Consider the following 13,360-nt stretch of genomic DNA (forward strand, 5'->3'; position numbering starts at 1 on the left):
AAGGGACTTGTCACCAAGCCTGACCATCTAAGTTTAATCCCCGTGTCCCATGTGGTGGATGCTGAAGAAAAACCCTGAAATTTGTTCTCTTTCCTCCATATGTGTGCCATGGCATACATATATATACACAAACACCAATATAATTTGAAAAATGAAAAAAATTAACTCAGGCCTGGGAAGATTGTTTAGTCAGTAAAATGCTAGACATAGCATGAGAACATGAGTTTGTATACTCGGCACCCATATATAAAGACAGCTGTGGCGATATGTATCTCTGACCAGTGCTATGAAAACAGAGAGATTAGGGTTACTGGGGTTTGCTGGCCTGTGATTCCATCCAAACTAGGAAGGTTCAGTTCCAGTGAGAGACCTTTTCAAAAAATAAAAATAAATATAGAGTGAATAGTTATTTATGAAAAGACTGAACAGCAACCTTTAGTAACCTCACATATTCATACACAGATACACATAAACTTGTGTATACACATTTGTTCCCTCCTATAAACTTACAGAGGAACTTACAGCTGAGTGTCTTTCTCTATTGTTTGGTTGTTAAGTTTACAGCTAGAGAAGAACATGATAACTTTAATGATAATGGAAAAATTATTCTGACATCCTGATCGTTAATTCGCCATAATCTCAGTCAAAGTTGAAAGTGATGTTGTCAATATATTTGACCAGTGATATTGTTAAAGACAATATTATTTACACATAAATTTTCATATTAAATAGATCTCTGGTAAACTCAATAAATATTAGATATCTCTATATATGACATTTATCTATATAGCACAAGATAGATTCTAAACCAAAATTAGAAAGCATGTTCTAGGAAAAAGCCCTGTGGCTATATGAAATATAACTAATTCCTCTGTATCAAGGCAGAACTGAAGGTGGTACAGAAAACCTGCCAGGGGACATCTTATGAAGGGAAAGGATGTGTGAAGATGTTTTGCCAGCAGTCACAGCGCACAAGGGATCAGAGCACACTCTCATGTAAGAAAACTTTCAGTTATAAGTCACTTCTCAATAACGGTCAGAGCCCTTTAGAGGAGACACCCTGTACACATAGACAGTGCAGGAATACATTCTCTTGGAAGTCACACCTCACTGAACATCAAAGAAGTTGTATAGATGAGAAGCCATATGAAAGTTCAGGATATGGGAAAGCTTCCCACACCAAGTCTCAGCATCAGATTACTCATACAGATGAGAAGCCCTACAAATGTCTGGAATGTGGGAAATACTTCTACTACAAGTCACAAATCACTGAACATCAGAGAAGTCATACAGGTGAGAAGCCTTATGAGTGTACAGAATGTGGAAAATCTTTCAGCTATAAGTCACATCTCACTGTCCACCAGAGAAGTCATACAGGTGAAAAGCCACATGAATGTACAGAATGTAGGAAAGTTTTTTACTATAAGTCACAACTCACTCGACACCAAAGAAGTCATACAGGAGAGAAACCCTATGAATGTGTGAAATGTGGAAAATCTTTCTACTGTAACACGCATCTTTCTCTACATCAGAGAATTCATGTAAGTGAGAAACCTTATGAGTGTACAGAATGTGGGAAAACTTTCTCTTTCAGTGCGTGCCTCACTCGACATCAAAGGACTCATACAGATGAGAAGCCATATGAATGTACACAGTGCCCCAAAGTTTTCCACTTTAAGAAACAACTTACTCATCATCTGAAAACTCATACTGCTGAGAAGCGCTTTGAATGTAAACAATGTGGGAAAGCATTTTACTGGAGGTCTAACCTTAGTGTGCATCAGAAAACTCATAGTGGTGAGAAGCCTTTTGAATGTAAACAATGTGGAAAAGCATTTTACTGTAAGTCCCACCTCACTGTACATCAGAGAACTCATATAAGTGAAAAGCTCTATCAATGTACAGAATGTAGGAAAGCATTCTATTCTCAGACACAGCTTACTGTACATCAGAAAACTCACAGTGATGAGAAGCCATATGAATGTAAGCAATGTGGGAAAACATTCTACAGCAAGTCTGGGCTTACTGCACATCAGAAAACTCATACAGGTGAGAAGCCCTATGAATGTAAACAATGTGGAAAGGCATTCTATAATAAGTATTTGCTCATTGAGCATCATCGAGTTCATACAGGTGAGAAGCCCTATCAATGTACAGAATGCAAGAAAGCATTCTACTGCAAGAAATATCTTTCTCTACATCAGAAAACTCATGCAAGTGAGAAGTCATTTCACTGTGCAGAATGTGGGAAAGCCTTTTCCTGGATGTCACACCTCACTCAACATCAGAGAATTCATACAGGTGTGAAGCCCTATGCATGTGAACAATGTAGGAAAGCTTACTACTTCAAGAAACAGCTCACTCGACATCAAAGAACTCATACACATGAGAAGTCATTAGATGTAAATAATACAGGAGAACAATTCAAAGCAAATTCAACTTCTCTGTGTATGAAAGAATTCATACAAAGGAGAAACTCTGTAAGTGTACCAAACGCAGAAATTTTTCTTTCTCATGTCACACCTTACTCAAAGTCAGATGAGAAAGCCTAAGGACGTAAAAAAAATCAATGAAATTTTACTAAAGTGTATAATCAGAAAGCTTGCAGGTGAAAATCTGATTAATTTTAAAAGTATGGTAAACTTCTAGTGTAAATCAGCTGTTATTCTATCAATGAACACATACCACAGTGAGATATATCTCTGTAAAATTGAAGGCATGGTACCACAGTGCTCTGTAAGAGAAGCCATATGTGTGAATGTCTCCTATGAAGTTAAAAAATGTAGAAAAGATGTGTCATTCTTCAATTGACTTGAATATACTGTGAGTAACACCGAATGTTAAGAACAGAGGAAAGCTTTCTAATATTAAGCCTCTTGAATTCACACCTGGAAACTTATGCAGGTGTGGGGCCCAATGAAATTAATGAAAATGGACATGTTTTGATTTGTTTTGTTTTGTTTGAGACAGGGTTTCTCTGTGTAGTTTCAAACTCACAGAGATCCTCCTGGCTCTGCCTCCTGAGTGCTGAGATTAAAGTTGTGCGCCACCACCACCCAGTCTGACATGTTTTAAAATAGAAATCAGGCTTCTACATTAGAAACTTAATATATGATAAGCCAGGTACAGCAAAAATTGTAGTGATGTATATTACCATGTGCTTTCAATTCTAGATCCTCATCCTGCAGTTTTATTGAGACTCTGTGACTGAAGACTAGCCTTAGCAACAGATAATCTTATTCCATATGATTAAAAGCAGTAAAGCCTACTTGAAGTGTCCCATGTCAGGTAAAGACATTGCAACCCATGTATTTAAAACCCTAAGAATATAAAGAGTGCCAAAAATTTTAAATTGAACTTGAAATTGATCTGGCATCAGAAACCCAATAGAGGTGATTAACCAGAGGAGCCCAATTTGAAAACACTTCAGTAGTCAAACTGAGTTTATTACAGATTTGCCAATAAATTATAGATGTAACGATTCTAGAAAAGGCATTCAGCCATGCTCCCACAGTACCAGCCATCAGATAACTTATGCAAATGAGAGCACATTTGAAGTTTAGAAGTATACTTGGCTTAAATGTGGCTCAGTGGCAGTAGGCTTATGAGTCTTGTATTTACACAGGAGTTTTCATGTGTCATCTTGGTTTAGAATATTTACATTCATGGGGCATTTGTATATCAGGTAAAATTGTCTATAAGTTTTAATGTCCCATCAGATATGAACATTTTTAATGTGTCACATTTTTATAATTGTTTAGTTTTGAGACAAAATCTTGATGTGTAGCTTGAGTGTCCTCTGATTTCTGCATGTGCGTAGTTAGGTACCTCCCCCCCACACACACATATAGAACATATACACACAGTAGAAAAATATCATTTTTTTTATGCATTAGGAAATTGTGTAACAAAACATCAGGATATATAATTTTCATGTTACTCTTCAAATGGAATTTTGCTTAAATGTGCTATTAAAAGTTAAAATGTTCAACTATAACCCAATAAAAAAACATAATAATGGACCTTGCCAATATCCATTAGGCAACTTTTTTTATTTTGGGGGTCTTTTTTTCCTCATTGTAATGCTTTGGATCAAAACCACAGACTCGGACATTCTAGACAAGTGCTCTATCCTGAGATGTAGGTCCCTAGGCAATGTTTTGATGAATTTGTAGTCATTGGAACTTTGTAGTTCAGTCTAATCTATTAAAGCCCATACATACATAAATATCTGTGCTTTGTGGATAGTGGACTTTATTTCCTTGAGTGGCTTCAGCATAACCATATAGAATATGTGAAGTTTGTTTAAAAATATAGGAACTGAAGGTCAGAGTGTACCTTAATAATAGGGCATATGCTTCTGCATGTATACTTTATAACTGTAATCCCAGCACACACAAAGGATATAGACATTTAAAGATAGGAAGCATAATACAAAGAAAAGGTATCAGATTCAAAGTCATGTCTTTGTGACCATGACCAACTATGCTGCACATTCTAAACTTTAAGATACTTCCCCAAATAGTGCCCCCAATTTGAATATCAAACAGTCAGAACATAGACATCAGACAGAGATTCCATGTAGCTGCACAGCATGTAGTGACTGTGTCCCCAAATTGTTGTTACCCACTATTTTAAAGAAGCTTAGGGAATTATTTATGAAGCAAATACAACTAAAACCAATAAACTCAAAGATTAACAAAATATATAAAGCATTTAGGAATGAATAACACATTTTAATCAGAATAAAATATGCACAGTAGATAACATCATAAAAATGAGAGGCACAACATCAATGAAATAACATTTAAGTAAAGAGGGGAAAATAAAAATCAGATACAGAGTTTTATGTTTTGCAGAGTCTTTAAAGAGCTAACTAGAGGACACAGTGCAATTCAAGTTATACATAATTTCATAATAAAATTAAAATAAATGCTGATGAGAATCTTGAATTACATATGTTTATTGTGTATGTATATGTCCATATTCCATAGTGTGTGTGTGTGTGTGTGTGTGTGTGTATAGGTTTGAAGGCAACATCCTTTGAACCTCTAAATATAACGTTAGGAATAAGCATTTTTGCAGATGTAATTAAGCTAGAGACCAGGATATGAATGATGTCATCTGGATTCTCCAGAAAAAAAACTAAATAAAATCATACTGTCCTCATAAGGAGACACAGCAGAAGTGGAGTGAAGAATGTCTGTGTCCTTAACTACTCTCCTGGCCAAGGCAGTAGGTTCACAAGTTTAGAACCAGTCTGGGCTACAGAGTGAGTACAGGTCCACATGAATGATATCATTGCTATTTCATAAGAAAAAGTACAAAAATGGGCTGAGAAGTTGATAAAAATAGAACACTATAATCAAGCAGTTAGGAGGTGGAAACAATAAGATTTAAGTTAAGGTCATTCTCCAGCTATATAGTGAAGTCCATGCCAGCATGATCTACATGAGACCTTATCTTAAAAGACTTCTAGCCAGGCAGATTCTGAGTTAGAGGCCAGCCTGAGCTACAGAATGAGTTCCAGGAAAGGCTCCAAAGCTACACAGAGAAACCCTATCTCAAAAATACAACGAAAAATACTTCTAAACCCAATCAAGTAAGGCTTTTCTGTATGAGTACCCATCCCCAACTAAAGTATAGCTCAGAAACATGGACACTTGGGAACACTATTCTAACAGGTGTCCCTGGGAAGAGGTCAATATAATAGCAGGGGATATACAACTGAAGACTGTAGATGTAACCATCTTATTAAATAAGAAACACAGAGCCAATGCAAAGATGAAAGCTCAAGAGGTCAGAGCAATAGCTAAGAGCTAAAAACCTTACCCTTCACTGCCGCTGCTATCTTCCTCAGCAAGAGACCTACTTCCTGTCTGTCTTTTTTATAGACTTTCTATTCTGCCTTCTCATTGGTTGTAAACCCAACCACATGACCTCCTCGTCACTGACTGTCTGTACAGACCTCCAGGTCTTCTATGGTTGGTATTGAGATTAAAGGTGTGTGTCTCCATGCTGGCTGTATCCTTGAACACACAGAGATCCGCCTAGCTCTGCCTCCCAAGAGCTGGGATTAAAGCCATGCACCACCACTGCCCAGTTTCTGCTATGGCTTGCTATTAGCTCTGACCCCCAGGCAACTTTATTTATTAACATACAAATAAAATCACATTTCAGTACAATTAAAATATCACTATAGAAGACAATGACTCCCTTCTCCCAGAACGTGTTTTCTCAGTATGTCACATCACTGGGACAGAATATGAAGGCCATCACTGAATTCTAGGATAAATAAGAATCACCCTTCACATTAACTCAGTGGCTTGGGTCTGCCTTAAAACTTGCTCACAGGATAAAGTGACTGCTGGAAGTTATTTTAACATCAAGTCCCAATCTGTAAGATCTGTTAAGGAGTTACCTGCCCAACTCAAAAGCTCAAGACCCTGCTTCAGTGAGCCTCTTAGAGAGCTCTGCTTTCTCTAACAAGACCTAAGAATGAATTCTTCCTTTCTTGATTCTGTAATACCTTTTTATGTTCCTTTTTGCTATCCTCTTGATGTCTTATATAATATATCCTATTGTAGGAATTCACATAGACAACTCTTTTCCAGAAGACCTAAGACTATTCCTGGACTAGGGTTCACATTTACTAAGTTAATTATCCATTCCATAGCTACAGTCAGTGAAAACATTGTTGGGTTCCTATACAGAACTTTGTGTTTCTTCTCATACTGATTATTGTTGTCACATTCATTACCTGCCTTCCTAAAATCAAACTACAGTGCCACTTTTAATCAGCATGAATTTCATTATCCTGCTACTCCTGTCCTTGACCATACAACCAATACTTTTCCAAAAGTCCCAAAATATCATCACATGCTCTTCAGTCCTGGACGACTGCTAGATTTTCCTACCCTAATGGTGATTAACCTAGAACTTTTCAAATAAACCAGATTGGGCACCGGAGAGATGGAATGGTAGTTTAACAGCAGTGCCTGTTTATCCAGAAGACCCAGATTTGATTCCTAGGACACACATAGTGGCTAACGACTCTGTATAACTCTAGTTTCAGACAATCTGATAAGCTCTTCTGGCTTCTGTGGGCATCGGGTGTGCATGTAGTACAGACATATATACAGGCAAAACCTTGCAACTCATAAAACCTTACAAATAAACCAAATTTGCAATCTTACTACTTCCAACACTCTCTGGCTGAATACAAAGGTATCTGATTCCTTATGTCTCAGTTTTTGTCAGTTGAGGGTTCAATCTTGTCATATATTAAGCTTCTAAGCTAGATCTCCATTTGTATTAAGGCCATCAGCCACTTGGAATAGTCCATTCTCATGGACAACCGTAGGACATAGAAGGCATAGTACATAGGACAACAAAGAATATGTCTCCTTTTTAAAAACACCCTCAATTGCCACACAGCAGAGGCTTGTCTTATCGGTATACCTGACAAAACTCTTATGTAAAAATTTAATTTCATCAAGCTGAAGGCTTGCTTATGTTGGACCTATTTTTGAAGGGTTTGTACCTCCAAAAAAAAAAAAAAACTATCAAAAACATCTTGCACAGACCAGAGAGATAGCTCAGCTGTTAAGAGCACTGGCTGCTCTTCCAGAGGACCTGGGTTCAGTTCCCAGCACCCACATGGCAGCTCACAAATGTCTCTAAGTCCAATTCCAGTGAATCTGATACCCTCACACAGAAATGCTTGAAAGAAAAACACCAATGCACATAAAAAGAAAGCATTTTTTTTTTAAATTGTCTCCCTCTCTAGTAAACACCACGGTTTTAAAAATAGAGTTCAAGAAGTTCCACCTATTTGGAAAAATGAAACAGCTTTTGGACACTAATCTAACTTCAATCTTTCCCTTGATTGTTGTTTTGATTTCCTGCTATTTCTTTTGTGCCCAGACATGCTCCTTTTCTGGAATAATTAATCATGTACTGAAAAAAATTATTTTCTGTGTTTGGGTGTATATCCTACATGTATGTGTACTACATACTTGCCTGGTACCTTTGAAGGCCAGAAGAGGGCAATAAATTCCTTGAAACTGAGTTACAAACAATTTTGATCCATCATGTAGGTGCTAGGAATTGAACCCAGGTCCTTCGAAAGAGCACCCAGTATTCTTTAACTGCTGAGATAACTCTTAAGCCCATTAACCATGTATTTTTTTTCACTTGTTTATTGCCACATGTCTTAGTTACTTTTCTCTTGTGGTGATTAAAGATCATGACGAAGCAACTTGTAAAAGAAAATGTTTGATTTGGGTCTGACAGTTGAGTCTGCGACTATTATGGTGGAAGCATGACAACAGGCAGGTAGGCATGGTGTTGGAGTAGTTGATAACTTATGTCTTTACGCAAAAGTTCATTGCAGTGAAACAGAGGATGGGGGTATAACATGGGGATGTGAAACAAAGCCCACACCAGTGGCATCTCCCACAAGTCCAAATCTCCTAATCCTTCCCAAGCAATTCACCAACTGGGGACCAAGTATTCCTATATATGAGCCTACAGGGGTTATTCTTGTTTAAACAACCATACCACATATCTTTTCTAAGGAGCCTTCCTCCTGTGAAACAGTGTCTTTTCTTGTCTACTGACTATTTAGATTATCATTTGTACAGCCTTGTACTTAGTGAACAAATGAAGAAATACCCCAAAGAAGCATCCTCAAGGGCTTTGCATTTCTATCCAAAGCTTATTAATGGTTCACTAGGCACCATAGGACAGTAGAAGAAACTGCCAGAAGTATAAAACATGGTCCAAGGCCACCCCTGAGATCTCAGCTCTGCAGAAGCAGGTAGTCCATGAGTTTGGCATTAGCCTAAGAAACAGAAGACCCTATTTTGCTGTGGGATGGTCTGTATGTCAAATGTGTTGCTGATTGGTCAATAAATATATCACTGATTGGCCAGTGGCCAGGCAGGAAGTATAGGCGGGACTAACAGAGAGGAGAATTGAGAGAACAGGAAGCTGGGTGGGGAGACACTGCCAGCCACCACCATGACAAGCCGTATGTGAAGATGCCGGTAAGCCACGATCCATGTGGCAAGGTATAGATGAATAGAAATGGATTAACTTAAGCTGTAAGAACAGTTAGCAAGAAGCCTGCCACGGCCATACAGTTTGTAAGCAATATAAGTCTCTGTGTTTACTTGGTTGGGTCTGAGTGGCTGTGGGACTGGCGGGTGTCAGAGATTTGTCCTGACTGTGGGCCAGTCAGGAAAACTCTAGCTACACTATTTTAAAAAGCAAAATGGGGAAAGGCAATCTCATTTCTAGTTGGAAAAGTGCATTGTGTTTTGCATTTGTCCATGTCACTGCATAATTTGCAGATTTAGAAGTTAAAAAAATATAAGACTTTAGAAGCTACAGGCAGGTGATTTAAGGATATACTAGGCAAGATTTTTTTTCTTTAATTTTTAAAAATCATGTGTGCAGGTGTTTTGCCTGTATGTATGCCTGGGGGCCACCTGTGGGCCTTGTCCCCAGGGAGGCCATGATTAAGTTTGGTCCTGGAGTTACAGGTGGCTGTGAGCTACCATGTGGATGCTGGGAATTGCACCTGTATCCTTTGGAAGAGCAGCCAGTGCTCTTAACCACTGAGCCTCTCTCTAGCCCAGGTCTTACTATATAGACCAGGCTGACCTCAAACCTACCAGATCTTCCTACTTCTGCTGCTTGAGTGCTGGGGCTAGAGGAATGTACCACCATAGCCAGCAGGAATTCTTTTTAACAGAAGAAAAACTAAGCAATAAGGTAACTAGCAACTTCAAATATTAAAATTAAAGGAGTTAACACCCTTCCCCAAAATCCACCCTAGAAGACAGCACAGATTTGCAATACATACCATATAAAGAGATTTGTGTGCAGAGTAAAATTGAACCACATACATGTATTATGTTTAGAAAATAACTAATGTACATGCAATGCACATGCACACACACATACAAATTTAAAAGATGAAAGACCATACATGACATTGATCCCATCTCTATGACAAGGAACAAGCCAATCAAAACATCAAATAAATGGGTTCTCAAATTGACTACATGGTCAAAAATTAGTCTCCTGGTGATCAGAGAAAACCAGATAACTTCTGAATGAATCTATTCATACACATAATGATTGTAGCCTTAAAGTAATTGTAGATTAGAGTAACTAACTGAACATAGTTGACTATGTTAATGTCAATCAATGCAGCCTGAGCTTACTAGCATAACCCTGTAACCCTTACATTGTACCTCATAAACACCTACAATGTGACAAATCAGCTGGCCGTAGCTCTTTGATTTTTACCTGGGTATAAATCACAGATAAAGAGCAGTAACCCTACAAGACTCCTGCTACCCCTGCCTGCTGCACCATCAACTGCTGTCAAGAGATGCAAAACCTGTTACAAAACCAGCACTATAAAAATAGTTTAGGACACATGCTTTTACTCCTGAAGATGAAAGCAAATTTGCATTATAGTGAGATAGATTTGCTTGTTTATGTTTACCTAAAGTTAAGTGATGGTTGAATATTTGATACTGCAGGACATAGAACATCTGTGGTATTTTTTAGAGTTGATATTTTGATTTTAAATTCATCAGTATTGAGAAAAGTTTCACATATGTAGTTTTTTAAAAAGCTACAGAAGTATATTTAGGGGCATTTCAGAAATTATTGGAAACTCTGCCATTATTCCAAGACAAAGTTCATTTATATTATCATTAACCAAGTGAACAGCTCTCTCTATCATCCATCCATCTATGTATCTATCTATCTATCTGTCTGTCTGTCTATCTATCTATCTATCTATCTATCTATCTTGAATGAGAGTATCACTGTGTAGCCCTGGAACTCACTATGTAGACCAGCTGGCCTCAAACTAATAAAGAGCTGCCTGCCTCTGCCTCCTGAGTGCTGGGACTAAGGGTATATGCTATGAGGTCTAGCTTTGTTTTGTTTTTTGAAAAATGGTCTCACTAAAGCTCAGACTTACTTAGCCCAAGCCTCTCTCAAATTCATAGAAATCCTCCTGCCTCAGTTTCTTGGTGCTGAAATGGCAGATATGAAACCACAAGCCCAGCTGAAAGAGATTTTTTTTCCTAAGATTTATTTTATTTTTTATTTTTAATCTCTCTCTCTCTCTCTCTCTCTCTCTCTCTCTCTCTCTCTCTCTCTCTCTCTCTCTCTCTCGTGTGTGTGTGTGTGTGTGTGTGTGTGTGTGTGTGTGTGTGTGTTTGACACATAACTTGCCTTTGGAGACCAGAGGATTCAGATGTCCCTTGAGCTGGAGGTACAGAAGATTGTGAGCTGACATAGGTACTAGCAATTAGACTCTGGTCTTCTTTAATAGCAGCACATACTCTTAACCACTAGGCCATCTCTCTAGCCCCTCAAAGAGAATTTTAAGAAATTATTTATTGATTTTATATGTTGGACTGTTTTCCCTGCATGTATGTTTGTATGCCACATGTGTGCCTGTTGCTTGCAGAGGTTGGAAGAAGGCATCAAATCTGGAAATGTAGTTACAGATGGTTGTGAGCTGCCATATAGGTGCTGAGAACCAAGCCCCAAGTTCCTTACAAGAGTAAGTTTTGTTAGACACTGAGTAGTCTTCTACCACTTTTTTATTCACATTACCAATTCAGACTACACTACTAAATTAGACTACTCAAAAGAAGCCTTTTATTAGACCTTTTATTAGTTGCAACACTAAGTAATACAGCAGAGGTTGTTGTCCCAGCCTATTCACCAAGTGAGTTGACTGGGTGGCTTATATAAGAAGAGTAGGGATGTTTGCAACAATTATAGCAACCTCTTATGAACTTGAAATTTATTATTCCATTAATCATTGTTTTTTTAGTAGAACCAGTCACAAAAGTCCCTCTGATAGTTCGCCAGAAATGGTCCTCTCTGATCCAGGTAGGAATGGTTACAAAATTACCTAGACTCTAGATTCTAGAATTTATTGAGCTTCCTGATAGCAAAAACAAAAAAACAACAACAAACAAACAAAGATGATTGGAGATGGCATTAAGGTTATAGAGTGCATGATCAGATTGGACATGATCTTAGACTCTACCTCTAGCATGAAATAAATTAGTTGTGGTGGTGCCTACCTATAATTCTACCAATTACGACATAGAGGTAGTAGGATCAGACATCCAAGGAAATTATCTCATAGGTTTCTTGAGGTATCCATGAAGTGTTTATAACCACTAGTTTGGTAAAAGGTGGTGTAGTCTGAAGTTTGATAGTCTTCTGCCCAAGGAGTCTAGGGCAACAAGGGAGAATCTAACAGCTGCCTGTATGGGGTTCATATTGCCCCAGTATCTCTGCTTATTTATAAGCAGTTAGCATTAGTATGAGTGTTCAGAATTAAATTTTCAAAGAACTTCTGACTAACAGAACAGGTGACCTTAATGGTGCTTTAACAATGCTTGACATAAGCCCTTTGTTAGTGAAGACTCAGATAGATTCCTTTCATCTATCTGAGTTACTCTGTCAATAACATTTTTAAGTTAAAATGAAACAAAGCAACAACAAAAACCTTACACTAATGCTCACTCTAATATTTAGTAATGTAGAGACAGAAGGATCATGAGTTCTACTAGATCATGGACTTGTAGATTTAAGACCAGCTCTACAGGCTAGAGAAATGAAGCTATGTTTCCCCAGCTGCTCTGGCCCTTATCCTACAGATGTAGTAAGAATGTGTAAACAAATGTACTTCCTTATCTCTGCTGCTTTGATGGCCACCCAAGCTGTCTTTGGGGTATAATCAGGTTCGAAGATTTTCTCTCTTGTATACTCTCAGGCTGATATGAGTGTGCCCCCTCAACATTCATAGAAAACACCCATACACATAAAATAAAGTAGTAACTCTCAGAAAAAGAAAAAGAAACCACATCATCCAATCAACCAACTAACCAAACAAAAAGATCTAGGTATGGCTTTCAACTGTAATCTTAGCACTTAGGTTGAGGATGAAGACTGTCATGAATTTGAGGCCATCCTGGGCAATACAGCCAGTTCCTAACTGGGTTACATGGTGAGTTCTATGTCAGCTATTGGAGCTATCTTGCAAAATCTTGCTTCAGAAAAGAAGCAGAGAGAGGGAGAGAAAAAATCAAAATTATAGTTAAAGACATGAAGTACCTATTTCACCAATATGTAGATCAATAGCAGTATAAAAAAAGCATCATTGAACTGATTAAATCTAATCTTGTACTTCCATTAACAATAGTAAAGTGCACAATCTTCCCAAGATCACATGAAGTTTTCACCCATAAAACTACTTTCTGAATCAAAACTATACAAGAATAGTACACATGTAAAAGTGTTCCCT

At 37.9% G+C, this 13,360-nt stretch overlaps 1 protein-coding gene across 5 annotated transcripts in view; it reads left to right on the forward strand.

Moving 5' to 3' along the window:
- LOC131895038 (zinc finger protein OZF-like) overlaps window positions 1-4,886 on the forward strand; it is a 41,508-nt gene extending 36,622 nt beyond the window's left edge. For 4 of the 5 annotated variants that reach the window (XM_059245432.1, XM_059245440.1, XM_059245446.1 and 1 more), the window contains one exon: window positions 882-4,886. In XM_059245432.1, coding sequence (XP_059101415.1) covers window positions 882-2,552 — 1,671 coding nt within the window. In that variant the 3' untranslated portion in view covers window positions 2,553-4,886. The remainder of the gene's footprint in view (window positions 1-881) is intronic. The other variant, XM_059245462.1, reaches the window with a different exon arrangement.
- Window positions 4,887-13,360: the final 8,474 nt, after the last annotated feature.

The sequence above is a fragment of the Peromyscus eremicus genome, chromosome 1 (genome assembly GCF_949786415.1).
Source record: "Peromyscus eremicus chromosome 1, PerEre_H2_v1, whole genome shotgun sequence".
Classification (NCBI taxonomy): domain Eukaryota; kingdom Metazoa; phylum Chordata; class Mammalia; order Rodentia; family Cricetidae; genus Peromyscus; species Peromyscus eremicus.